Source organism: Oncorhynchus kisutch, linkage group LG14 (genome assembly GCF_002021735.2).
Source record: "Oncorhynchus kisutch isolate 150728-3 linkage group LG14, Okis_V2, whole genome shotgun sequence".
In the NCBI taxonomy this organism is placed as follows: Eukaryota; Metazoa; Chordata; class Actinopteri; order Salmoniformes; family Salmonidae; genus Oncorhynchus; species Oncorhynchus kisutch.
Genome location: NC_034187.2, coordinates 61,963,624 through 61,991,523, shown reverse-complemented (window position 1 = coordinate 61,991,523; position 27,900 = coordinate 61,963,624). Strand labels below are relative to the sequence as shown.

The following is a 27,900-nucleotide window of genomic DNA, read 5'->3' as shown; positions in this document are numbered from 1 at the left end:
TTAATCTCACATTCCATCTACGAACTAAATATACTTTCCTGCAACCCGCCTCAACCAATGTGGTACGGATCTGATATTTTTTATACCTTATAACTGGAACCTCCATCGAGCTTGCCAGCAAACTAGCTACTAGCTACTAGTCATTGTTAGCCAATGCTAGCAGTCTTCACCATTAGCTCGGTTACCAGCCAGCTTGAGCTCAGATAATTATCTGCCAGTCTGCACAGCGCGATATCAACTCAGAGCATATCAGACTGCCTTTCTCTACCACATCACCGGATACCTGCCGCAAGCTCTGGACCATTACACTGGATCATTGCAGCTAGCTAGCTGCAACCTAGTGGCTATTGTTGGCTAACGGAGCCCCGCCGATCCATCATGACTGGTCTGCCGACAACAGTGGTAGGCTTGATTACCAACAACGACGAGACGGCCTACAGGGAGGAGGTGAGGGCCCTCGGAGTGTGGTGTCAGGAAAATAACCTCACACTCAACGTCAACAAAACTAAGGAGATGATTGTGGACTTCAGGAAACAGCAGAGGGAACACCCCCCTATCCACATCGATGGATCAGTAGTGGAGAGGGTAGCAAGTTTTAAGTTCCTCGGCATACACATCACAGACAAACTGAATTGGTCCACCCACACAGACAGCATCGTGAAGAAGGCGCAGCAGCGCCTCTTCAACCTCAGGAGGCTGAAGAAATTTGGCTTGTCACCAAAAGCACTCACAAACTTCAACAGATGCACAATCGAGAGCATCCTGGCGGGCTGTATCACTGCCTGGTACGGCAACTGCTCTGCCCACAACCGTAAGGCTCTCCAGAGGGTAGTGAGGTCTGCACAACGCATCACCGGGAGCAAACTACCTGGCCTCCAGGACACCTACACCACCCGATGTTACAGGAAGGCCATAAAAATCATCAAGGACAACAACCACCTGAGTCACTGCCTGTTCACCCCGCTATCATCCAGAAGGCGAGGTCAGTACAGGTGCATCAAAGCTGGGACCGAGAGACTGAAAAACAGCTTCTATCTCAAGGCCATCAGACTGTTAAACAGCCACCACTAACATTGAGTGGCTGCTGCCAACACACTGACTCAACTCCAGCCACTTTAATAATGGGAATTGATGGGAAATTATGTAAAATATATCACTAGCCACTTTAAACAATGCTACCTAATATAATGTTTACATACCCTACATTATTCATCTCATATGTATACGTATATACTGTACTCTATATCATCTACTGCATCTTTATGTAATACATGTATCACCAGCCACTTTAACTATGCCACTTTGTTTACATACTCATCTCATATGTATATACTGTACTCGATACCATCTACTGTATCTTGCCTATGCCGCTCTGTACCATCACTCATTCATATATCTTTATGTACATATTCTTTATCCCCCTACACTTGTGTGTATAAGACAGTAGTTTTGGAATTGTTAGTTAGATTACTTGTTGGTTATTACTGCATTGTCAGAACTAGAAGCACAAGCATTTCGCTACACTCACATTAACATCTGCTAACCATGTGTATGTGACAAATAACATTTGATTTGATTTGACGTAATCATCCAATCTGGTTTCAACAGGCAATTCTGTTGCGATGTCGCCGAAGACCCATCTGCTATCCCCGGCCCGCTATCTTTCTGACCTCTGTGTCTCCCGCTTGCCTAGCGTAAAAGCGACTACCGAACGGCTCCCTGACTCACCTATTGCTGCTCATTGGACGCTATGATCACTCGGCTACACAGCTGATGCCTGCTGGACTGTTCATTAACACTGTACCTCGAACTCAGGTCCTGTGTGTGCCTAACTGATCCTCTCTACCCATTCATCGCCATTTACCCGTTGTTGTCTTAGCTCTCATTTGGGGAATTTCTCCCATTCTTCTCTACAGATCCTCTCAAGCTCGGTGAAGTTGGATGGGGAGCGTTGGAACACAACTATTTTCAGGTCTCTCCAGAGATGTTCAATCGGGTTCAAGTCCGGGCTCAGCTGTCATGTGCCTTTTACTGAGGCGTTGCTTCCGCCTGGCCACTCCACCATAAAGGCCTGGTGGAGTGTTGCAGAAATGGTTGTCCTTCTGGAAGGTTCTCCCATCTCCACAGAGGAACTCTAGAGCTCTGTCAGAGTGACCATTGGGTTCTTGGTCACCTCCCTGACCAAGGCCCTTCTCCCCTGATCGCTCAGTTTGGCCGGGCGGCCAACTCTAAGAAGAGTCTTGGTGGTTCTTGGAGGCCACCGTGTTCTTGGGGATCTTCAATGCTGCAGAATTCTTTTGGTACCCTTCCCCAGATCTGTACCTCGACACAATCCTTTCTCAGAGCTCTACAGACAATTCCTTCGACCTCATGGCTTGGTTTTTTGCTCTGACATGCACTGTCATATGTGGGACCTTATATAGATAGGTGTGTGTCTTTCAAAATCATATCCAATCAATTGAATTTAACACGGGTGGACTCGAATCAAGTTGTAGAAAAATCTCAAGGATGATCAATGGTAACAGGATGCACCTGAGCTCAATTTCGAGTCTCATAGCAAAGTGTCTGAATACTTATGTAAATAAGTTATTTCTGTTTTTTAATTTTAATAGATTTGCGGGGATGTCTGAAGACCTGTTTTTGCTTTGTCATTATGGGGAATTGTGTGTATTTTTCAGATGATTTTTTGTTTGTTTGGTCCATTTTGGAGTGGGGCTGTTCCGTGGTGGGATGTGGGGAAAGTCAAGGGGTCTGAATGCGTTCCGAAGGTATTGTATCTGTAATCTGATCACAATATTTTTGCTGGTAACATAACTTATTACAGTAACAGTTCTTTGTAATCAGATTACATGTAACTGATGACATGTAATCACTTCCTCCCTAAACCCGGGAATATGAGTTGTGTTTCTCAGTGTGTGTCAATGCTTTCTGCCTTGCTCTGGTCGGTTGTTATGGGTTTTCCTAAATGTTTCGTCACACCACTAAATTGTCTCAGTGTGTATGTGTGTGTGTAAAGTATGTGTGTGTGAATATGTGTGTGTTTGTGTTTATACTCCCTGAGCAGTTACAGCTGATTGGGCTGCAGCGGATTCTGTCGTTCATTAAAAATGTTAAATATATATACAGTATAAAAAAAAAAATACATCTGAGATTTCCCTCCCCAACTACAACATTTTCTGTCAAGACAGATCTGCCATAGGGGGTGGAGTTGCAATCTACTTCAGAGATGCAAAGTTCTGTTTTACCATCCAGGTCTGTGCCCAAAAAGTTTGAGCTTCTACTTTTAAAAATCAACCTTTCCAGAAATAAGTCTCTCACTGTTGCCGCTTGTTATAGACCCCCCTCAGCCCCCAGCTGTGTCCTGGACACCATATGTGAATTGATTGCCCCCATCTATCTTCAGAGTTCGTACTGTTAAGTGACCTAAACTGGGATATGCTTAACACCCCGGCCGTCCTACAATCTAAGCTAGATGCCCTCAATCTCACACAAATTATCAAGGAACCCACTAGGTACAACCCTAAATCTGTAAACATGGGCATCCTCATAGATATCACCCTAGCCAACTTCCCCTCCAAATACACCTCTGCTGTCTTCAACCAGGATCTCAGCGATCACTGCCTCATTGCCTGCGTCCGTAATGGGTCCGCGGTCAAACGACCACCCCTCATCCCTGTCAAATGCTCCCTAAAATACTTCAGTGAGCAGGCCTTTCTAATCGACTTGGCCCGGGTATCCTAGAAGGATATTGACCTCAACACGTCAGTAGAGGATGCACGGTTGTTCTTTAAAAGTGCTTCCTCACCATCTTAAATAAGCATACCTCATTCAGATAATGTAGAACTAAGAACAGATATAGCCCCTGGTTCACTCCTGACTTGACTGCCCTTGACCAGCACAAAAATGTCCTGTGGCGTACTGCATTAGGATCGAATAGCCCCCGCGATATGCAAATTTTCATGGAAGTCAAGAACCAATATACAGAGTCAGTTAGGAAACCATAGGCTAGCTTTTTCAAACAGAAATTTGCATCCTGCAGCATTAATTCCAAAAAGTTTTGGGACACTGTGAAGTCCATGGAGAATAAGAGCACCTCCTCCCAGCTGCCTACTGCACTAAGGCTAGGAAACACTGTCCCCACCGATAAATCTACGATAATCGAGAATTTCAATTAGCATTTTTCAATGGCCGGCCATGCATTCCAGCTGGCTACCCCTACCCCAACCAACAGCTCTGCAACTTGCTCAAGATCCCCCCCCCATTTCTCCTTCACCCAAATCCAGATAGCTGATGTTCTGAAAGAGCCTGGACCCCTACAAATCAGCTGGACTAGACAATCTGTACCCTCTCTTTCTAAAATTATCCGCCACAAATGTTGCAACGCGTATTACTAGCCTGTTCAACCTCTCTTTCGTATTGTCTGAGATCCCTAAAGATTGGAAAGCTGCTGCAGTCATCCCCATCTTCAAAGGGGGAGACACTCTAGACCCAAACTGTTACACACCTATATCCATCATGCCCTGCCTTTCTAAAGTCTTCGAAAGACAAGTTAACAAACAGATCACCGACCATTTTGGATCCCATCGTACCTTCTCCGCTATGCAATCTAGTTTCTGAGCTGGTCATGGGTGCACCTCAGCCACGCTCAATCAAGGTCCTAAACGATAGCATAACTGCCATCAATAAAAGACAGTACTGTGCAGCCTTCTTCATCGACCTGGCCAAGGCTTTCGACTCTGTTAATCACTGCATTCTTATCGGAAGACTCAATGAAATAAGGAATGAAATAACACTCTGATCCAAACCGACCTTGGTTTCACAAATGACTGCCTTGCCTGGTTCACCAACTACTTCTCAGATAGAGTTCAGTGTGTCAAATCGGAGGGCCTATTGACCGGACCTCTGGTTGTGTCTATGGGGGTGCCACAGCATTCAATTGTTGGGCCGGTTCTTTTCTCTGTATACATCAATGATGTCATTCTTGCTGCATTCTTGCTGCTGCTCAACACTCCTTCCATGGCCTCCAACTGCTCTTAAATGCTAGTATAATTAAATGCATGCTCTTCAACGATCGCTGTCCGCACCCACCTGCCCGACTAGCATCACTACTCTGGATGGTTCTGACTTAGAATATGTGGACAACTACCATTACCTAGGTGTCTGGTTAGACTGTAAACTCTCCTTCCAGAATCACATTAAGCATCTCCAATCCAAAATTAAATCTAGAATCGGCTTCCTATTTCGCAACAAAGACTCCTTCACTCATGCTGCCAAACATACCCTCGTAAAACTGACTATCCTCCCAATCCTTGACTTTGGCATTTACAAAATAGCCTCCAACACTCTACTCAGCAAATAGGATGTAGTCTATCAGAGTGCCATCCGTTTTGTCACTAAAGCCCCTAAAGCCCCACTACTGCGACCTGTACACTCTCGTTGGCTGGCCCTCGCTAGATATCTGTCACCAAACCCACTCGCTCCAGGTCATCTATAAGTCTTTGCTAGTTAAAGCTCCGCCTTATCTCAGCTCATTGGTCACCATAGCAACACCCACCCATAGCACGCACTCCAGCAGGTATATTTCACTGGTCATCCCCAAAGCCAACACCTCCTTTGGCCGCCTTTCTTTCCAGTTCTCTGCTGCCAATGACTGGAATGAATTGCAAAAGTCTCTGACGCTGGAGACATATCTCCCTCATTAACTATAAGCATCAGCTGTAAATAGCCCACCCAACTACCTCATCCCCATATTGTTTTTTTTTGTTGCTCTTTTGCACCCCAGTATCTCTACTTGCACATCATCATCTGCACATATATAATTCCAGTGTTAATGCTAAATTGTAATTACTTCGCCACTACGGCCTATTTATTGCCTTACCTCGCTAATCTTACTACATTTGCACACAGTGTATATAGATTTTTCTGTTGTGTTATTGACTGCACGTTTGTTTATTCCATGTGTAACTGGCCTACCTGGTGAAATAATGGTGAAATAAAAATTAAAAACAACTGATCCACACCTTTAGTGGTCTACATTGGTACTTCTGTTCACATACTGTTGGTGGACGACCCACCAAGACTTGCCATTCGGACATCCATTACTGTTCTCTCCTCTGTACTCTCTTACCTCAGCATGGCTCTCCCCTTTGCTGCTATCTCTACAAGTCCCCTGTACTCTGTGCTACCTCTTACCTCCACGCTTGTCTCTTGAATTGAGTTTTACAGCTGTTCCTAGGGGATGTGTCTGCCCTTTAAAACACTGTCACAGCTACCCCTGTAACCGCGGCCCTCCTCCCTGTAACCGCGGCCCTCTGGGAGCAGCCTGACGGCCCAGGGTCGGTATTCAGGCGAAAGGGACGGGAAAGGGAAGATACGAGAGGCCCCTGTAGTCTTATAGGTGTCAGGAATGAAATAACACTCTGATCCAAACCGACCTGGGTGAGTGTCCATCCTCTGGATGACCTCACCCAGTGTCCAGCAGTCGCAATACAGAGCAACACCTGTCATTCTCCTCATTTACATACAGGGAGATCACCTCCTATCACTAACACAATGAAAGTGATTATCCTCATTTACCTACAAGGAGATCACCTCCTATCACTAACACAATGTAAGTGATTCTCCTCATTTACCTATAGGGAGATCACCTCCTATCACTAACACAATGAAAGTGATTCTCCTCATTTACCTACAGGGAGATCACCTCCTATCACTAACACAATGAAAGTGATTCTCCTCATTTACCTACAGGGAGATCACTTCCTATCAATGAAAGTGATTCTCCTCCAGTCTCTCTATTTATCTGACCTTCCACCTGCTTAATAATACCCACCCACCTACCTACCTACCTACCTACCTTCAGTTAACTCTCCAGAGACTTAGCCCTTTGCCAGTGTTTTAATAATTAGGTTGTGTTGGGTCGATCAACGATTCTGCACCCATATCAGACATGATTTTAAGTTATGTACACAGTAGGTCCCTCAGGACCTCTGGCCCTGGCCTTTTAACTATCCCAAAGCCTAGGACCAAGAGGCATGGAGAGACAGCCTTTAGTTATTATGCCATCAGCCTTTGGAATAGCCTGCCAGGGAACCTGAGGGAGGGCCAAAACTGGGGACATATTTAAAAGTGGTCTTAAAACGCATATTTTTAAGCTTTGCTTTTCCTTAGGGTGCTTTTAAGTCATTCCATTTTGTCATTATTTTATTTTCTATCTTATGTTTGTTGTGCAGTAAATATTTCAGCTTTTATTTTCATAGTTTTTTATTATTGCGTTCCATTCCATGTCTGAAATGTGCTGCATAAATAAAGCTTGATTTGATGATTTTATTTGGGTTAGTGTATTACATGCTGTAGAAAGAGGCTATGATGGCGCTCATACAGATTGACTGCTCTTGTGCTGAACCTGAAGCTGCCATGGATGTCATGCTGATCTGGCGTTCCAAAATGTTCCCGAAGGCTTTCCCTGTCTTCTGAAATATGCAAATGTCTCCAAGTTGAGAAGAACCGGTAACAGTCTCATGTTTCAAGGTTGTGAACTGTTCATATTTTCCTGTTGACTAAATATGATTTTAAAAAAATAAAAAATATAAATATGATTTTAAAAAAATGTTTAGGCTATTATCAGCAATAACGATTTGAAAACAGGTTGCATGTCTTGTATTTAGTAGGAATAATATGTCCATCTCAATCATCTCTACTGTATAACAGACATACTGTAGATGTCACAAATTCCCAAAACAAACTCTCCAGAATGGCTGCAGTTTCCCACCAGGCATAGGGCTGATATCATACTGGAGACACTGGAGAAACCAATGGTCGTAAAAATCTCTGCTTGTTATCCTGCAACTAGTGAAGTCCTGCCTGCCTGCCTTCCTGCCACCCAGCCAGGGATCTAACATGGTGGCTGTGCTGTGAGTTCCTCAGGCTCTGTGAGACATTGTTAGGGAGACGTCTTGTCCATGGATCCAGTCTAACACTCCCCTGGGAGCCTCGTCTACCGCTCTGACCTGCTCAGGCTGAGTTTGGGCTCCGGGCTAAAACAGGGCTGCACCTTTTGTTCATCAACAGATCTAAATTGTATCCTTAAAAAGGAAATGTGCTGTACCGTATGCACTATGCACTGCAGTGTTGGTTGAACTGTACACGCTGGCTCTGTAGTGTGGGAAATGAATGCTTTAGAAAACAAGTCGAAAGTGCGAATATGGTTCATGTTCAGATGTCCTTTCAATTTAATTGCCTGCTGTTAGATGTAGTAGGATAACTATGTTATAGTATATTAAAATATTCATATGTACATACACTGAGTGTACAAAACATTAGGAGCACCTGCTCTTTCCATGACATAGACTGACCAGGTGAATCCAGGTGAAAGCTATGATCCCTTATTGATGGCACTTGTTAAATCCACCTCAATCAGTGTAGATGAAGGGGAGGAGTCAGGTCAAATAAGTATTTTTAAGCCTTCAGACACTTGAGACAGGGATTGTGTATGTGTGCCATTCAGAGGGTGAATTGGCAAGACAAAATATTTAGGTGCCTTTGAACGGGGTATGGTAGTAGGTGCCAGGCGCACCGGTTTGTGTCAAGAACTGCAACGCTGCTACAGTTGGTTTTTCCACAATTGTGGTTCTGGGGACAAACGGGGGAGGGGGTGCGTCTCAATATTAGGAAGGTGTTCTTAATGTTTGGTGTACTCCGTGTATACAGTACCTTGATGACTTTGCGCTATGCTACAGGGTATCATCCCCATGCATTGTTAAGGGCTGCTAGCGTCTATGATGCTTTTACTCTACAGATGAAAGAAGAAATCAAAGGGTCTCGTCTGGTTAACAATATCTCTTAATAATCAACTGTCCTATGAAATAGGGTTTACTTTTTATGAAAAATAATAATGCATTGGTTTATGAGGAATTCAAAAGATGACTAGTGTGTTCAGAAAGCAAGGAGGGTACTGTACTGTACATATTCATAAATACTCACTGAGAGTAAATAGTCATCCTGAGTGTATATAGAGCAGACTGGTTGCAGTGTTCTAAGAAATTGCAAGAGATCTTTGCTTGTATGGTGAACATGATAAACAATCAAAGCTCAAAATAAAAATAAATACTTTCGAGCCAGTTCTGAGACGTATAAAGAAATAAGTCAACAAAAATATGTAAATAAACAGAATAGTGTGCCTCAGGAGGAAGATGATGTAAAGTATGGAGGCCCATTAGTCAGCCCATGGGTGCATCTAAAACGGCACCCTATTCCATATAGTGTACTACTTTTGTAATGCACTACTTTTGACAAGAGCCCTATGGGCCCTGGTCAAAAGTAGTGCACTATAAAAGGAATATGGTGCCATTTGGGACTCTAGCCAGAGAATAGATCTCAGAATCTCTTTGAGTCTAGCATCAGGCCTCTGGGCAGAACATACACACACAGATAATCCACCCAGCCTCTACATGATGGACTCCATTTTTCCTTCTGCCTTAAGCCTCTGTGATTATTCACCAGGCTCCTTTTAAAACAAATGGCTGCAAATAGACACCAGGGTTCTAAGAGGCAGGCAGGCTTTAATATGTACCCCTCAGTCTCTGAGGAACTGCATAGAGGGGTGAGAGAGAGAAAGGGGGAGAGAGAGAAGCAGATACTTTGGCCCTAACAGAGAGTGTGTGAGAGATGGATGCCGCCTGGCCTGGGCGACATATATCCTGACACCGACACAAAAGAAAACATCAACCATGCCTCCTCACAAAGCAGGGGACAGTCTAATATGTTATTTTTTCTTTCTCCCCCCCCACCACACATAGCTGCCTCTAATGCAATTTTTGACATCTTAAGTGCAGCAACAATCAGGCCCTCTTTGAAACTGCCCATGCACGCAGAAAATACAGAATAGAGGAGAGGTGGGAAGATGGTGTGACAGCAGTAGGGATGCGTCCCAAATGGTGCCCAATTCTAAATTTAGTGTGCTACTTTTGACCAGAGAGAGTCAAAAGTAGTGCGCTATATGTGGAATATGGTGCCAATTGGGACGCATCCCAGATGCAGGACCGATAAAAGAGTGTCCTTTGACCTTAAGTGACATGGTGAAAGTAATCACGATCACTCCCTTGATATGAGAAAATCAATTCTGTACATTTAGTTGTAGGGTCTTCTTTTTCTATCAGGGATGGGAACCTAAATTATTTCCCAAGCGTTTCGTTCTGAACAGAACCAATATTTGTTTTGTTCCCTTCTACTGTTACGACCAGCAAAATAAAGTTCTGAACCATTTCAACCCCAAAAAACTAACGGTTTATATTGTTCCTTTCTGTTCCTCTTTAAATTATTATTTTTTGTACATTTAACGAAACATTAGATTATGTCACCAATCAGATAGAACAGCTTGCTATGCAGCAGGCTACGGATGTTTACATGTATTGGACAGGCAAGTGTAGGGTGCGAGATATGACAGAAATGATTCCGGTTGGGAGAGATCGAGAGAGGGAGAAGGAGAAGGCTTGACATTGAAGCACTGGGCATCTTATTATCTTAATTAGGCCCACAGAATTCGTACGGAGAAGAGGCGATTTTAATGTCTTTGAACTTCAGAGGGTTGGTTTAACGTTGCACCAGAGCTAGCTAACTAGCTAACAAGCTTGTGTGTGCAGAGCGTCACCAGAGCTAAAATAAAAAGACGTTTTATCTTTTTGTAGTTGTCACGTTCATTGTAACGAGGAGACCAAGGCGCAGCGTGATGAGAATACATTCCTCTTTATTAAAGGAAGAACACTTAAACAAACTAAGCAAAACGAACGTGACGCTGTATAACACGAGTGCTGAAACAAGCAACTATACATAGACAATAACCCACAAACTATCCCAGGCATATGGCTACCTAAATATGGTCCCCAATCAGAGACAATGATAAACAGCTGCCTCTGATTGAGAAGCAATCTAGGCAACCATAGACATAAAAACACCTAGACTGGGAAACCATAAACATACAAAAACCCTAGACAGGACAAAACACATATATCACCCTCGACACACCCTGACCTAACCAACATAATAAATAAAACAAAGATAACTAAGGTCAGGGCGTGACAGTAGTTAATAAATCCAATGGGAAAAATGATATTTATAGTATCTAACTAGCATTGAAAAATGTAATCCATTCTTCTCTAATAAAAAATACCTCTTCTTAATTTCTGAATCACGCTTGAAGCATCAGTAGGTAGCCTAAGCTTCGGAGGGGAAGGGGCAGTTAGCCTACACATGCACACACACTAGCAAAGATTTTAGGCAAAAAAAATATTATCACAAGGGATCCACTAGTATTAGTCAAGCTATGGCATTATGGTTAAAATGCTTTTGACAGGACATCAGAATGAGAAGATACAGTAGTTTGTTTCCCTCAATTTCATTCTGAGCCCCCAAACGCTGTCTTCTATGTTGGCACTAAGACATGCCCTATGCATGCCTGGCCTCTCTGATCGCCCCTCCGTATGTTCCATTAGAGTTCAATCTATTAGAGGTCATTCCATTTCAGTTCCTCATGACATAGTGGATGTTTATCTATTTATAATTCAGAACTGTCTCTTTCTCCTTCAGAACTCAAATATTCATGAACCAGTTTTTTTCTATTAAATATTGTTTTATCGCCGCTCATTTTTGAACGTATGTCAAAAGCAATTCTTCTGATCCCTAAATGTGACTTTTCCACCAACCGATCATTACCGACAGCTGGATGATGCTGTAATCAATTAAAGATAGCACAGATGCTCCAACACACATGTATGTATTAGTCTGTCCTTACAAATCTAACTATTTCATGCAGAAATTTTTATTTTATGCATAAGGTAACAGTAATGGATCTGAAGACACCACCCCACACATAGATATTTCCACGGTCTTTCAAACGATTCGAAAACCGAAAATATTTACTGTACTGAAATGACATTATTTCTCAATTGTGAACATAGGAGAAAAGTGGATGCACCACTGCTCCACGCAGCTCTGTGTGTGTGTGTGTGTGTGTGTGTGTGTGTGTGTGTGTCTCCTCATGCCACGAGTCCATTTCATGTTTCTGATTGTTAACCAGCTACTGTCACCATTCACACCTGTATGTCTCACTCTCGCTACACAGGCTAATGAATAACTAGCGTGCTAACATGCTAATCTGACATGGTTCACATTAAAGGTCTTCTCGGGTCCCGAAATTGAGATCCGATCCGAATTGGATATGTGAAATTCCTACCCGACCCTGACAGGCTCCAGACGTTAAAAAATATATACTGTTTTTTATTTGATCCGATTTGGACCAAAACATGTCAGAGTTGAGAGTGAATCGGATTCAAATTGGGTCAGGTCTGTATCTGACCCAATGGATCTGAAAGAAAAAAGATTTTGCTTGATTGCCCAAAATGGAGCATTATCGACATACTTGTCTGCTGAACTTTAACGTGCATTTTCGTTGTATCTAAAAACAATTCATCTGTGGTCTACAGCTTAGTATTTTCATAATTACAGTGCCTTGCGAAAGTATTCGGCCCCCTTGAACTTTGCGACCTTTTGCCACATTTCAGGCTTCAAAGATAAAGATATAAAACTGTATTTTTTTGTGAAGAATCAACAACAAGTGGGACACAATCATGAAGTGGAACGACATTTATTGGATATTTCAAACTTTTTTAACAAATCAAAAACTGAAAAATTGGGCGTGCAAAATTATTCAGCCCCTTTACTTTCAGTGCAGCAAACTCTCTCCAGAAGTTCAGTGAGGATCTCTGAATGATCCAATGTTGATACAATACTTTGTAGCGCCACCTTTTGCTGCGATTACAGCTTGGGGTATGTCTCTATCAGTTTTATAGCCTAATATTTAGTTTTCTAAATGAAATGCAGATTTCATTCAAGCCTACAGAATAAAGAAGTAAATTGAATCAATTAAACCATTAAATTAAGTAGCTCAGATCTTGATATTATGGGCAACCTTTTCCCCCCTGTATCCACAATGTGCATAAATGAGGCGATTACAGACAATTTCCCTGTTTATATATTTCTTGCACTTTATACAGCCTAGGCTATCATTATCCACTGTGTCCTCCTCCTCTCCCATAACAAGTAGGCCTATAGCTTATTTCACCTGAAGTGAAGTGCACAGTGGCTGGTATTCATGAAGTGAATATGTCATTTTGTCACAAAATGATAGTGACACATTTGGTTTGAGGAAATGGGACCCCCTGACAATAATGTAAGATAATAAAATGGAAATGTGTGTTTCTGTTGTTTAGGAACTAACTCTTCAAATATAATTTGAGATCTGGTTGGTATTTCACATATTTTCCCACAGATCGGGTCGGACCTCGGGTTACCGGGTTCGGGTAGATTCACGAAGACCTCTTGTTCACATGCTGCTAATGGAGAAATAGCATGCTAACATGCTAATCTGATGTAAAGCATTGATGCAACATCCTGCCGACAATCTCGGACAACCTTCATGTATTTTTGATTCAGACAAAATCCTAATAGGGTCCACTTGATTTGCCCACTCAAGAATCCGTTTCCCCCCTATTTAACTAATAAACACCAATAATAGACACTACAGTATTGTCTTGCTAAAACAGGGGTGAGGATAAGGACACGTGTGAAACAGGAAATGAACTCTTACTTCTGTCCTTGATTGCTGTAACTGTTGTCGTAGGAGTCATAACCCTGGTCATCGTAAGCTGTCCCGTATCCATCATCATATTCCTGGAGATAGAAAGAGAGGATAAAATGCATAAAGAACATTTAGAAACATCACCACAACGTTTTTTTCTGCGCTCTGCCATGGGACTGGTCAGTCCAGGTCACTAAGTCCATCCATGTCAGTTGGTCATAACATAGTTTGTTTCTATCTATAGTTGTCTCCTTTAGAACTATACTATTCATCAACCCTTTTTTCTACACCTCTGTTAATTCCTGGAAGTGCGTCAAAAGCAATTCTTCTGATCCCTAAATGTGACTTGTTCCCCAACTGATCATCCGCGACAATTGGATGCTGCTGTAATCACTTAAAGATAAGCACAGATGCTCCAAAATGCATTCAGAAAATCTAACGATTTTAATGTGTAAATGTTTATTTTATGCATTCGTTAACTGTCATGTATCTGAAGACACCATCTCACACATGTCTACTGTCTTCCAACTACTCTGACCTCGAAAATATATACTGATCTTAAATGCACACATTATTTCTCGATTGGGAGTATATTAGATGAATAGGTTGTGTACCATTGCGCCACATACAGTACCAGGGCTTTTCTTTATTTGTACTATTTTCTACATTGTAGAATAATAGTGAAGACAAACAAACTATAAAATAACACATATGGAATCATGTAGTAACCAAAAAAAGTGTTAAACCAATTTTGACTGGTACTGTGTGTGTGCGTGCATGTGTGAGTGCGTGTGTGTGTGTCCAACAGCCAGATGTATCTCCTCATGCCCCGAGTCCATTTCATCACCATCTCTGAAGAGGAGCTTGAAACATCTGCCTGAGCTCCAGCAATATCCCCTCTCCTCCCCACTCCTCCCCCTCTTCCCCAGCCCCCACTCCCCCCAGTCCCCTAACCCCCTGCCTAGTGGAACATCAAAGGGGCGCAGAGCCGCACCCGTCCTAATTTAGGATAAATGGGAATTATGTTCCACAAAGATGTCGACCCCTCGTGACACATCCCTCATCCCCCTCACCCCCAACACTCCACCACTAATTCCATCTGGGTGATTTGCATGCACAAACTGTGAGAATTACAGTGAGAGAGAGAGACAACATACTCATCTCCGTGTTATTATGAAGGCCTCTAATGCCTGATTAGAAACATGCTTCTGCCAGACGCCACCATTTGGATCCACTCTTTTATCTTTAATCCTGAGGAAGCTAACGAACTAACTGTGTATGACGGGGGAAAATAAAGTTCATCAAAGTTGGGCTGGTGCTGTGGTTGTGTAAATCTGTATGTATCCCAAGTGGCGCCCTATTCCTTCCAAAGTAGTGCACTATATAGGGTGCCAATTGGGAGGCACACTGTTACAAATAGAGTTCCCTGGCCTCAGGGAACAACATTAATATTACCATGTTAGATCATGGTGTGTAAATCTGATCATCAACTTTCAACTGTCATTCCACTTTGTTGGTGGATTATGTATTATGGACTGTAAGGTCATGATACAATGTTTGGCTGTCACGTCAATATGCTAAATACCTATAGTACCAGTCAAAAGTTTGGACATACAGTGCCTACTCATTAAAAGGGTTTTTCTTTATTTTGTACTATTTTCTACATTGTAGAATAATAGTGAAGACAACACAACTATGAAATAACACATATGGAATCATGTAGTAACCAAAAAAGTGTTAAACAAATCTAAATATATTTTATATTTGTGATTCTTCAAAGTAGCCACCCTTTGTCTTGATGACAGCTTTGCACAATCTTGGCATAAATAGTAAAATAGTACAAATAAAGAAAAACCCTTGAATGAGTAGCTGTGTCCAAACTTCTGACTGGTACTTTATATAATATATCATATGAATCATATTTGAAGAGTTTCATTCCAAATTGCTATATATCCATTTTTAGAAATGTTTGTAAATTATATTTTATTGTTTAAAGAAATTATGAAAGATATTTTTTTTTTCATTATCTAATCGTGGCATGAGGTTGTTCAATGACAATTTTTTTTTACAAAATCTGTCACTTGATGGTTTCATTTCAGAGAGACAAATATTTATTGTTTATTTGTATTTTATTAAATTTGTATAATTCATTAAAATACTGAGCTATATTGTATGAAAAAATGGAAATTACTGTATATAATTTTAAACTAATACAATTGCTTAGAGAGATTTTTTTAACGTGTTATGTGTTTGCCTCAAAAAGCATCTTGCTCCAATCCGTTTATTCCAGTTCAGAATAACAATTGTATTTTAACAGCAACAGTTCCAACCTAGACTAGTTTTCAACAATAATTTCTACAGTAAGATATACAGTAGACCTGATCATTTTTCATCTTCATCTGTACTGTTACTAGGGTTGCACTATCAGTAGCTAGCGTGCTTTGGCAAATGTTAGCTATTTGCTGTGTACAAGGCCAGGGGATTGTTTGAAAGAGAAACTCACATCTACTTCTATGAGAGTTAGTTAGTACTCCCTTATTTCTGCTGATCGTCACCTGTTATAAAAGGACAACAATGCCCTGCTAGCTGACGTACTCTTCAAATGTCAAAGCACTGTTTCCTGAAGCATTCAGCCCTGTTCTGAAAGAACTCCCTGGGGTTTACCATCATATTCATTTGTTCTGCATACCTGCATACCTATAACATGATGCTGCCACCACTATGCTTGAAAATATGGAGAGTGGTACTCAGTAATGTGTTGCATTGCATTTGCCCCAAACATAACACTTTGTACTCAGGACAAAAAGTAAATTGCTTGACCACATTTTTGCAGTATTACTTTAATACCTTGTTGCCAACAGGATGCATGTTTTGGAATATATTTATTCTATACAGGCTTCCTTATTTACACTTTGTCAATCAGGTTAATATTGTGGTGTAACTACGATGTTGTGTTGTTGATCCATCCTCAGTTTTCTCCTATCACAGCCATTAAACTCTGTAACTGTGTTGGCTTCATTGTGAAATTCCTGAGCGGTTTCCTTCCTCTCTGGCAACTGAGCTAGGAAGGACGCCTTTATCTTTGCAGTGACTGGGTGTATTGATACATCATCCAAAGTGTAATTAATCACTTCACCATTCACCACCAACGGATATTCAATGTCTGATTTTTATGTTTTCTTTACCCATCTACCAATGGGTGCCCTTCTTTGTGAGAGGCATTGGAAAACCTCCCTGGTCTTTGTGGTTGCACCTGTGTTTGAAATTCGACTGAGGGACCTTACAGATAATTGTATGTGTGGGGTACAGAGATGAGGTAGACATTCATAAATCATGTTAAACACTATTATTGCACACAGAGTGAGTCCAGGCAACTTATTATATGACTTGTTCATCAAACGGTTACTCCTGCACTTATTTAGGCTTGCCATAACAAAGGGGTAGAATACTTACTGAGTTAAGACATTTCAGCTTTCATTTTTTATTCATTTGTAGAAATGTAAAAAAAAACATAATTCCACTTTTACATTATTGTGTGTAGGCCCTAGACAAAATATCTCTATTTAATCCATTTTAAATTCAGGCTGTAACACAACTAAATGTGGGAATAGCCATGGGGTGTGAATACTTTCTGATGGCACGTCTATTAATATTAAAAATCTCAGCAAAATAGTAAAAAGTAAAACCATGTATCTGTGGCTGATCAAGTATGCATAGTGAGCCTCACTTATCAAATAAATTAGGCTCAGTTGAGTATGAAAAGCCAGAGGGAGATGATCCTAGATCGGAGGAGAGAAAATATATTTTTTGGGGTCTAGCAGAGGAGACAGTCAACCCAGAAATATAACTCATTTTCAAGTTGTCAATAAATAATAAAACAGTTGGAAATCTCCACAGCAATTGGATTCACTAATCCAGTTCACGAATCTATACAACTATTATTTGTATCTGAAATATATGCCTGCATGATGAACGACACAGCAAAGTTATTGTCCATATATTGTTTGATTAGTCAGCTGTAACAACATTGAGAAAACAAATACTGTGCAACATGCTTAATTAATGACTAGCATTTGCAGTATATTCACATAATGAATAACATTATGGAATCATCACTTTCTCTGTCAGACACAATAATAAGGTCAATGCTGGTGATTTCTCATGTTCTACTCTGTTGTATAGATCCATTTTTAAAGACATCCTCTCAGCATTACAAGACTAATCATATGTCCTGACCCCATGTAGTTGATAGTATCATGGCCTTGGTTATAATCTAATAGCTGGTTATGAGTGTAATGAGACAATATCGTTCTATAGAACAGAAGGCTGTACTACAAAGCCACGCTCTGGCTTCTCCATAAAACGTAGCACGTCTCTCAGATAAATATACAACAAACATAGTTAGCTCTGCAAGGAAGGTGCAGGGGATCAAGCAGACCGGTCAGGAGGTCACTGATGGACCCCAGACAGCCTCTTTACCAGGAGTTTGAGCTACACCTCGCGTGCGACATTATAGGGCACCAGGGCACAAAAAGAATAGAGCCAGGCAATATTTTGTCTCAGTGGCTTCTGAATGTTAAAAACCAGCAGGCTGGTACAGGTGACATTGTACTTGACTGAGTGTGTTTATGTTTATGATGTATATGGTGTACAGATGAATCATTGATCTGTCACGCGTAGCACCTTTTCTACCTGCGTTTATTGTCAGTATAAGTCTACGCTTGACAATGTGTTTTTATACACTGAGTGTCTTAAACATTAAGAACACCTGCTCTTTCCATGACATAGACTGACCAGGTGACTACTGTACAGGTGTAAGTTATGATCCCTTACTGATGTCACTTGTTAAATCCACTTCAATCAGTGTCGATGAAGGGGAGGAGACAGGTTAAAGAGGGATTTTCAAGCCTTGTGACAATTGAGACATGAATTGTGTGTGTGTGCCATTCAGAGGGTGAATGGCGGAGATCTCCGTGGCGGAGATCTTTGTGGGCTATACTCAGCCTTGTCTCAGGATGGTAGGTTGGTGGTTGAAGATATCCCTCTAGTGGTGTGGGGGCTGTGCTTTGGCAAAGTGGGTGGGGTTATATCCTTCCTGTTTGGCCCTGTCCGGGGGTGTCCTCGGATGGGGCCACAGTGTCTCCTGACCCCTCCTGTCTCAGCCTCCAGTATTTATGCTGCAGTAGTTTATGTGTCGGGGGGCTGGGGTCAGTTTGTTATATCTGGAGTACTTCTCCTGTCCTATTCGGTGTCCTGTGTGAATCTAAGTGTGCGTTCTCTAATTCTCTCCTTCTCTCTTTCTTTCTCTCTCTCGGAGGACCTGAGCCCTAGGACCATGCCCCAGGACTACCTGACATGATGACTCCTTGCTGTCCCCAGTCCACCTGGCCATGCTGCTGTTCCAGTTTCAACTGACCTGAGCCCTAGGACCATGCCCCAGGACTACCTGACATGATGACTCCTTGCTGTCCCCAGTCTACCTGGCCATGCTGCTGCTCCAGTTTCAACTTCCACCTGACTGTGCTGCTGCTCTAGTTTCAACTGTTCTGCCTTATTATTATTCGACCATGCTGGTCATTTATGAACATTGAACATCTTGACCATGTTCTGTTATAATCTCCACCCGGCACAGCCAGAAGAGGACTGGCCACCCCACATAGCCTGGTTCCTCTCTAGGTTTCTTCCTAGGTATTGGCCTTTCTAGGGAGTTTTTCCTAGCCACCGTGCTTCTCCACCTGCATTGCTTGCTGTTTGGGGTTTTAGGCTGGGTTTCTGTACAGCACTTTGAGATATCAGCTGATGTACGAAGGGCTATATAAATAAATTTGATTTGATTTGATTTGAATGGGCAAGACAAAAGATTTAAGTGCCTTTGAATTGGGCATGGTAGTAGGTGCCAGGTGCACCGGTTTGTGTCAAGAACTGCAACGCTGCTTGGTTTTCATGCTCAACAGTTTCCCGTGTGTATCAAGAACTGTCCACCAACCAAAGGACCTACAGTCAACTTGACACAACCGTGGGAAGCCTCGACGAATTGTTCTGAAGGAAAACTCATCTCAATATTAGGAAGGTGTTCTTAATGTTTTTTACACTCAGTGTATATGCACTGTGCTGCAAACAAGATTTCCCACAGGGATAAAAAAAAAGCCATTATCTTCTCTTTAACATAACCATGGAAGAAGTCAAATGGAAGCACTCAGAGCGGATAGATTGTCAACCATAAATGTATTTGAAGGCTACTGTCCCTTACCATGTAATGGAGATGTAATTCCTCTCTCAGACCCATCGCTGTTGACTTGATCAGGGTGCTGCTGCCTTTCCTCATTTCAGTGTTATTACTGTGTGATGTTCAGTGCCACTTTAAATCCACATTAGAGCCTAACAATGTCATGTTATTGTCGTTTAACTTACCAGCTCCACTCTAAGTGAGTTAGGGGAGAACTTAACCCAGAACATGACTGTTTTACTAATTCTGTTTGCAGGTTAACAACATATTTTCAAATAAAATAAAATCTAATTCTATTGATCACACGCATATATTTAGCAGATGTCATTGCGGGTGTAGCGAAATGGTTGTGGTCCTAGCTCCAACAGTGCAGCAGTATCTAACAATTCACAACAACGCACACAAATCTAACAGTAAAATAATGGAATTAATTCATATATAAATGTTAGGACGAGCAATGTCGGAGTGGCACTGCCTAAAATACAGTATAAGCAAAGTTGCTTAGGAGCTAGCAGCAGAGCTGCCACGTATGTCGACGCCATCTTTCAATTGCTTTTATTATGTTAGCTAGACTTTTCTTTAGAAAGATGAGCCTTTGGGAAATTCTAACAACTTTTCAATCAGAAACTTGACTGCGATAGGTAATGCCTTTGTTTCGCCTCTCGCAAAGCACTGATAGCACAGCTCAGTAACTAGCAGTGTGAATGAAATGGTTTGGAGGGATAAATCAGGACACACACACACACAGCACTTATACAATATGGCTACATTTCCAAGTTTAAACAGGATTAGCATGTCAGAAAGGGATGGATGGAGAGAGGGGAGCAGGCAGACGAGAAAGAGAAAGGGAGCAGAAGAGAGAGGAAAGAGAGAGAGAGAGAGAGAGAGAAAGAAAGAGAGGGCAAAGAGAACAGAGAGAGAGAGAGAGAGAGAGCAGATGGGAAAAAGCTAATAGAGCAGAGAGAGAGAGACAGAGGGAGGAAAGAGAGAGACACAGAGAGAGACACAGAGAGAGACAGAGAGAGAGACAGAGGGAGGAAAGAGACAGCTCCTAAGTGAGTCTTTCATTTGTATGCCAGAGGAGAGCATGAGATGCGTGTTGTTAAAAGATAAGGGCTGCCCTCAGAGGCCATAGAGACTAACAGAGGCTCTGGCACTGCATGTTTCAACAACAGTATCACAGATGCTTTACTGTGCTCTACAATATACCCGGTGGATCAGAGGAACAGATACAGAGGGATGCTGCTGAAATACAAAAGGAAGGTTTGGAGTTTCACACCGCCATAGCATCTCTATGTGAGTTAGACATTATACAACCATCATCATCATTGTCATTTCAAATGGTATTCATATGCTGTTTTTAACCTATATTTACACACAAATAAAGTACATGTCATTGTTAAATTATACAGTACAGATGAAGGATCTTAAGTTGATCATCCTGTTGCAGGAAATGTAAAATGTGCCGTGCCGTGCATTTGAGGTTTAAAAAAGACCTATGAAGTTATTATTTTCCCTTAAGAAAAATGTCTATGAATTATAATCCACATAATAATTCTATGTATTGTTGCTGCAGGATTATTTTCATAGTGTAGCAAACTGGCTCAAATTAAGATCCTACATCTGTATGAACAAGTTTTTCTCATGGTCATTATAGCACAGCCATCTGTTTCTTAGCAGAAATGTCTACATTTGAAATCTGTTTTTGGTGTACCGTGTAAGGAAGTGTGCCCAATACATTATAATGACATTATTTTCAAATGTATAAAAAATACTGAGTATTTTGTTGAAGCACCTTTAGCAGCGATTACAGCGGAGTATTCTTGGGTATGACACTACAAGCTTGGTACACCTGTATTTGGGGAGTTTCTCCCATTCTTCTCTGCAGATCCTCTCAAGCTCTGTCAGGTTGGATGGGGAGTGTCGCTTTTTTCAGGTCTCTCCAGAAATGTTTGATCGGGTTCAAGTCCGGGCTCTGGCTGGGTCACTCAAGGACATTCAGAGACTTGTCCCGAAGCCTTGGCTGTGTTCTTAGGGTCGTTGTCCTGTTGGAAGGTGAACCTTCGCCCCAAAAGTCCTGAGCACTCTGGAGCAGGTTTTCTTCAAGGACCTCTTTGGACTTTGCTCCATTCATCTTTCTCTCGATCCCGACTAGTCTCTCAGTCCCTGCCGCAGAAAAAAAATCCCCACAGGATGATGCTGCCACCACCATGCTTCACCGTAGGGACGGTGTCAGGTTTCCTCCAGACGTGATGCTTGGCATTCAGGCCAAAGAGTTCAATCTTGGTTTCATCAGACCAGAGAATCTTGTTTCTCATGGTCTGAGAGTCTTTAGGCTGTCCCTTGCCATTTACTGAGGAGTTGCTTCCATCTGGCCACTCTGCCATGAAGGCCTGATTGGTGGAGCGCTGAAGAGATGGTTGTCCTTTTGGAAGGTCCTTCCATCTCCACAGAGGAACTCTGGACCTCTGTTAGATTGACCATTGGGTTCTTGTTCACCTCCCTGACCAAGGCCCTTCTCCCCCTGCTCAGTTTGGCAGAGCAGCCGCTCTACGAAGAGTCTTGGTGGTTCCAAACTTCTTCCATTTAAGAGTGATGGAGGCCACTGTGTTCTTGGGGACCTTCAATGCTGCTGACATATTTTGGTACCCTGCCCCAGATCGGTGCATCGACACAATCCTGTCTCGGAGCTCTATGGACAATTCCTTCGACTTCACGGCTTGGATATTTCTCTGACATGCACTGTCAACTGTGGGACCTTATATAGACAGGTGTGTGCCTTTCCAAATCATGTTCAATCAATAGATTTTACCACAGGTGGACTCCAATCAAGTTGTAGAAACATCTCTAGGATGATCAATGGAAACAAGACGCAACTAAGCTCAATTTTGAGTCTCATAGCAAAGGGTCTGACTACTTACTGTATGTAAATTAAGTATTTCTGTTTCTATATGTTTTATATATTTGCAAAAATTTCTAAAAAACTTTTTTCACTTTGTCATTATGGGGTATTATGTGAAAATAAAATATTTAATCCATTTTAGAATAAGGGTGTAACGTAACAAAATGTGGAAAAAGTCAAGGGGTTCGAATCCAAATGCACTGTATGTTTGTATTGTATGTAACTTGTAGATATACACATTATACCGCATTCAGGAGCATTAGACTGTTGTCAGCTACAATTTAACACCTGTCTTCTCTTTACGGTGTCAGCAGGAAGCGTGTAGCTCACACACACACACACACACACACACACACACACACACACACACACACACACACACACACTGCGCTGCTCCTCATCACCAAAGGGATCATGTTGTTCTTTAATATGGGATGAATTTTACCAGATGTGTTTTTTAGCCATGCTGTGAGTTGTATAGTGCCTTCAGAAAATATTCATACCCCTTGACTGTGGAAGAAAATGTGTATTACTTTTAAATAAATAAGTATTCAACCCCCTAAGTAAATACAAGTTAGTATTAACTTTCAGGGTGTCTCTAAGAGCTTTGCAAACATGGATTGTACAATATTTGTCCATTATTCTTACAAAAAAATCTTCAAGTTTGTTATTGGTCATTGCTAAATAGCCATTTTCAAGTCTTGCCATATATTTTCAAGCCGATTTAAGCAGTGCTTAATTTGTAAATCGGGAGGTGCCGGAAGAAAAATTGAGTGCGAGAAGGTGACCTGGGGAGCTCTAAGGTACCGGTGTTGTGCCGAAAAGCTCCCCCCCCCCTTTGCGTGAACTCGTACGTACTCAATTCTTCATCGCTGCAACATGCTTGAACTCGCATGCACTCAATTCTTCATTGCTGCGACTTGCTTGCTAGTTGAGATTTCTGTTCACGTTAGGCTGCGTTTCATTTTATTTTTCATGTCGGTTTGATCTCGGGGAGGCACTAGTAATGTCTGCATTTTTCGGTTTGGTTATTTGTTTCAAGTGTATTAGTCTATAAATAAATCTCTTTGCCAAAATTCGCCATCTTATTCGACTAGTAGTTGTTCTGAAATGTTTATTACTTGCATACCAAAATCCCCCCCCCCCCTTCTATCTTGGGACTGCAAGGCCTGGCACACTTCTGAATCATTTTGGTAGCTCACGTTGACCAGTAGTGTGTGCCACAGAAATGATTTGACTGTAGCCACAAAGTTAAGTAAATTAGAAAGGGGGGGGGGGGGGGATTTCGGGCAAGGCTATTCTCTTGCCTGCTGAAATTCTCCCCCTCTTCTATCTTGGGACTGCAAGGCCTGTTGTCTTTAATATTTTTTTTACAATGGAATAATAAAGTCTTTGAAATGCTATACTGTTAGTAATCTCTCTATTGTAATCAATAAAGTGTTTCAAAAGGCTGTACTTGTATTAACATATATGTTCAGATCATTCTGAGGTAGGCTCCAAGGTGGCATAGCAGTTCAGACGTCTTTTGTCCTCGTCTTGTCGTGTCCTGTATATATATATATTTACAACTTTTTCACATACATTTTATTTTTATTTTCCATCAACTCATCTTCAAAACACTCTCCTGCAACCCGCCTCACCAATGTATATTTATAAAAAAGTATTATTTACCTCAGATCTGTAATCCTCCAAGAAGCTAGCCAGAAACTCCAAGAAGCTAGCCTGAAACTAGCCAGAAGCTAATCCAGAAGCTAGTTCAGAAGCTGGTTAGCTCCTTTACTGGCAAATCGTTGGTATTCAGCTAACCACGGTTTGTGGTCATCAGCTATCCTTTAGCTCGAAAATCTATCGGCAGTTCTGTACGGCGCAGCGCGGCTCGGAACGGAACATACCGGACCAATTTTTCTCTCCATGTCCCTGGATTTCGACTGCTCTCTGGACGTTCATGCCCGGATCTCACAGCTAGCTAGCTGCTATCCGTGTGACTGTCGGCCTTCGTCGATTCCGGAGCAAACATCAGTTGTTCCGGAGCTAGCAAGCTCCGTCAATCACTCCTGAGTTCCATCAATCACACCTGGGCTGCGGTCACCTATCCGGACCCGTTTTGCTGCCTTCGCGGAGCCCCACCGGGCCTTCACAACTGGACTGCCGACGTTATCTACCCGAAGGAGTTATTCGGCTGGCTCCTCCGTCGCGACGTTGCCTGAACGCCCATCTGCGGCCTGCTAACCATTAGCTGTCTTACCGGCTGCTATCTGAATAGACAATCGGACAATTTTTTTAAATTTTTATTATTGTTGTTATGTTTTCTTCTTGGGCCTCTATAACTATATCTATTGTTTTTATTTTTGTTGTTGTTGTGTGATTTGGATTGATCCCCTCTACCACACGGAACCCCACTGATCTACTGACGGAACGCAGGAGGTGGCTAACAACAGACCTCCATCCTATGCATCACATGCAATGACATCTCCTGGTTTCAACGATGTTTCTAGAGACAATATCTCTCTCTTCATCACTCAATACCTAGGTTTACCTCCAATGTATTCACATCCTACCATACATTTGTCTGTACATTATACCTTGATGCTATTGTATCGCCCCCAGAAACCTCCTTTTACTCTATGTTCCAGACGTTCTAGACGACCAATTCTCATAGCTTTTAGCCGTACCCTTATTCTACTCCTCCTATGTTCCTCTGGCGATGTAGAGGTGAATCCAGGCCCTGCAGTGCCTAGCTCCACTCCTATTCCCCAGGCGCTCTCTTTTGACGACTTCTGTAACCGTAATAGCCTTGGTTTCATGCATGTTAACATTAGAAGCCTCCTCCCTAAGTTTGTTCTATTCACTGCTTTAGCACACTCTGCCAACCCGGATGTTCTAGCTGTGTCTGAATCCTGGCTTAGGAAGACCACCAAAAATTCAGACATTTTAATTCCAAACTACAACATTTTCAGACAAGATAGAACTGCCAAAGGGGGCGGTGTTGCAATCTACTGCAAAGATAGCCTGCAGAGTTCTGTCCTACTATCCAGGTCTGTACCCAAACAATTTGAACTTCTACTTTTAAAAATGCACCTCTCTAAAAACAAGTCTCTCACCGTTGCCGCCTGCTATAGACCACCCTCTGCCCCCAGCTGTGCTCTGGACACCATATGTGACCTGATTGCCCCCCATCTATCTTCAGAGTTCGTGCTGCTAGGCGACCTAAACTGGAACATGCTTAACACCCCAGCCATCCTACAATCTAAACTTGATGCCCTCAATCTCACACAAATTATCAATGAACCTACCAGGTACCTCCCCAAAGCCTTAAACACGGGCACCCTCATAGATATCATCCTAACCAACTTCCCCTCTAAATACACCTCTGCTGTCTTCAACCAAGATCTCAGCGATCACTGCCTCATTGCCTGCATCCGTAATGGGTCAGCGGTCAAACGACCTCCACTCATCACTGTAAAACGCTCCCTGAAACACTTCTGCGAGCAGGCCTTTCTAATCGACCTGGCCGGGGTATCCTGGAAGGATATTGATCTCATCCCGTCAGTAGAGGATGCCTGGATATTTTTTTTAAATGCCTTCCTAACCATCTTAAATAAACATACCCCATTCAAGAAATTTAGAACCAGGAACAGATATAGCCCTTGGTTCTCCCCAGACCTGACTGCCCTTAACCAACACAAAAACATCCTATGGCGTTCTGCATTAGCATCGAACAGCCCCCGTGATATGCAGCTGTTCAGGGAAGCTAGAAACCATTATACACAGGCAGTTAGAAAAGCCAAGGCTAGCTTTTTCAAGCAGAAATTTGCTTCCTGCAACACTAACTCAAAAAAGTTCTGGGACACTGTAAAGTCCATGGAGAATAAGAACACCTCCTCCCAGCTGCCCACTGCACTGAAGATAGGAAACACTGTCACCACTGATAAATCCACCATAATTGAGAATTTCAATAAGCATTTTTCTACGGCTGGCCATGCTTTCCACCTGGCTACTCCTACCCCGGACAACAGCACTGCACCCCCAACAGCAACTCGCCCAAGCCTTCCCCATTTCTCCTTCTCCCAAATCCATTCAGCTGATGTTCTGAAAGAGCTGCAAAATCTGGACCCCTACAAATCAGCCGGGCTAGACAATCTGGACCCTTTCTTTCTAAAATTATCTGCCGAAATTGTTGCCACCCCTATTACTAGCCTGTTCAACCTCTCTTTCGTGTCGTCTGAGATTCCCAAAGATTGGAAAGCAGCTGCGGTCATCCCCCTCTTCAAAGGGGGGGACACTCTTGACCCAAACTGCTACAGACCTATATCTATCCTACCGTGCCTTTCTAAGGTCTTCGAAAGCCAAGTCAACAAACAGATTACCGACCATTTCGAATCTCACCATACCTTCTCTGCTATGCAATCTGGTTTCAGAGCTGGTGCACCTCAGCCACGCTCAAGGTCCTAAACGATATCTTAACCGCCATCGATAAGAAACAGTACTGTGCAGCCGTATTCATTGATCTGGCCAAGGCTTTCGACTCTGTCAATCACCATATCCTCATCGGCAGACCCGACAGCCTTGGTTTCTCAAATGATTGCCTCGCCTGGTTCACCAACTACTTCTCTGATAGAGTTCAGTGTGTCAAATCGGAGGGTCTGCTGTCCGGACCTCTGGCAGTCTCTATGGGGGTGCCACAGGGTTCAATTCTTGGACCGACTCTCTTCTCTGTATACATCAATGAGGTCGCTCTTGCTGCTGGTGAGTCCCTGATCCACCTCTACGCAGACGACACCATTCTGTATACTTCCGGCCCTTCTTTGGACACTGTGTTAACAACCCTCCAGGCAAGCTTCAATGCCATACAACTCTCCTTCCGTGGCCTCCAATTGCTCTTAAATACAAGTAAAACTAAATGCATGCTCTTCAACCGATCGCTACCTGCACCTACCCGCCTGTCCAACATCACTACTCTGGACGGCTCTGACTTAGAATACGTGGACAACTACAAATACTTAGGTGTCTGGTTAGACCGTAAACTCTCCTTCCAGACCCATATCAAACATCTCCAATCCAAAGTTAAATCTAGAATTGGCTTCCTATTTCGCAACAAAGCATCCTTCACTCATGCTGCCAAACATACCCTTGTAAAAC

General features: G+C 42.5%; 1 protein-coding gene across 2 annotated transcripts in view; it reads right to left on the bottom strand.

Moving 5' to 3' along the window:
• The window catches only part of LOC109903114 (KH domain-containing, RNA-binding, signal transduction-associated protein 3), a 202,300-nt gene that overhangs the window by 10,392 nt on the left and 164,008 nt on the right, over window positions 1-27,900 (bottom strand). For both annotated transcript variants that reach the window (XM_031788710.1, XM_020499737.2), the window contains exon 7: window positions 13,643-13,725. In XM_031788710.1, coding sequence (XP_031644570.1) covers window positions 13,643-13,725 — 83 coding nt within the window. The remainder of the gene's footprint in view (window positions 1-13,642; window positions 13,726-27,900) is intronic.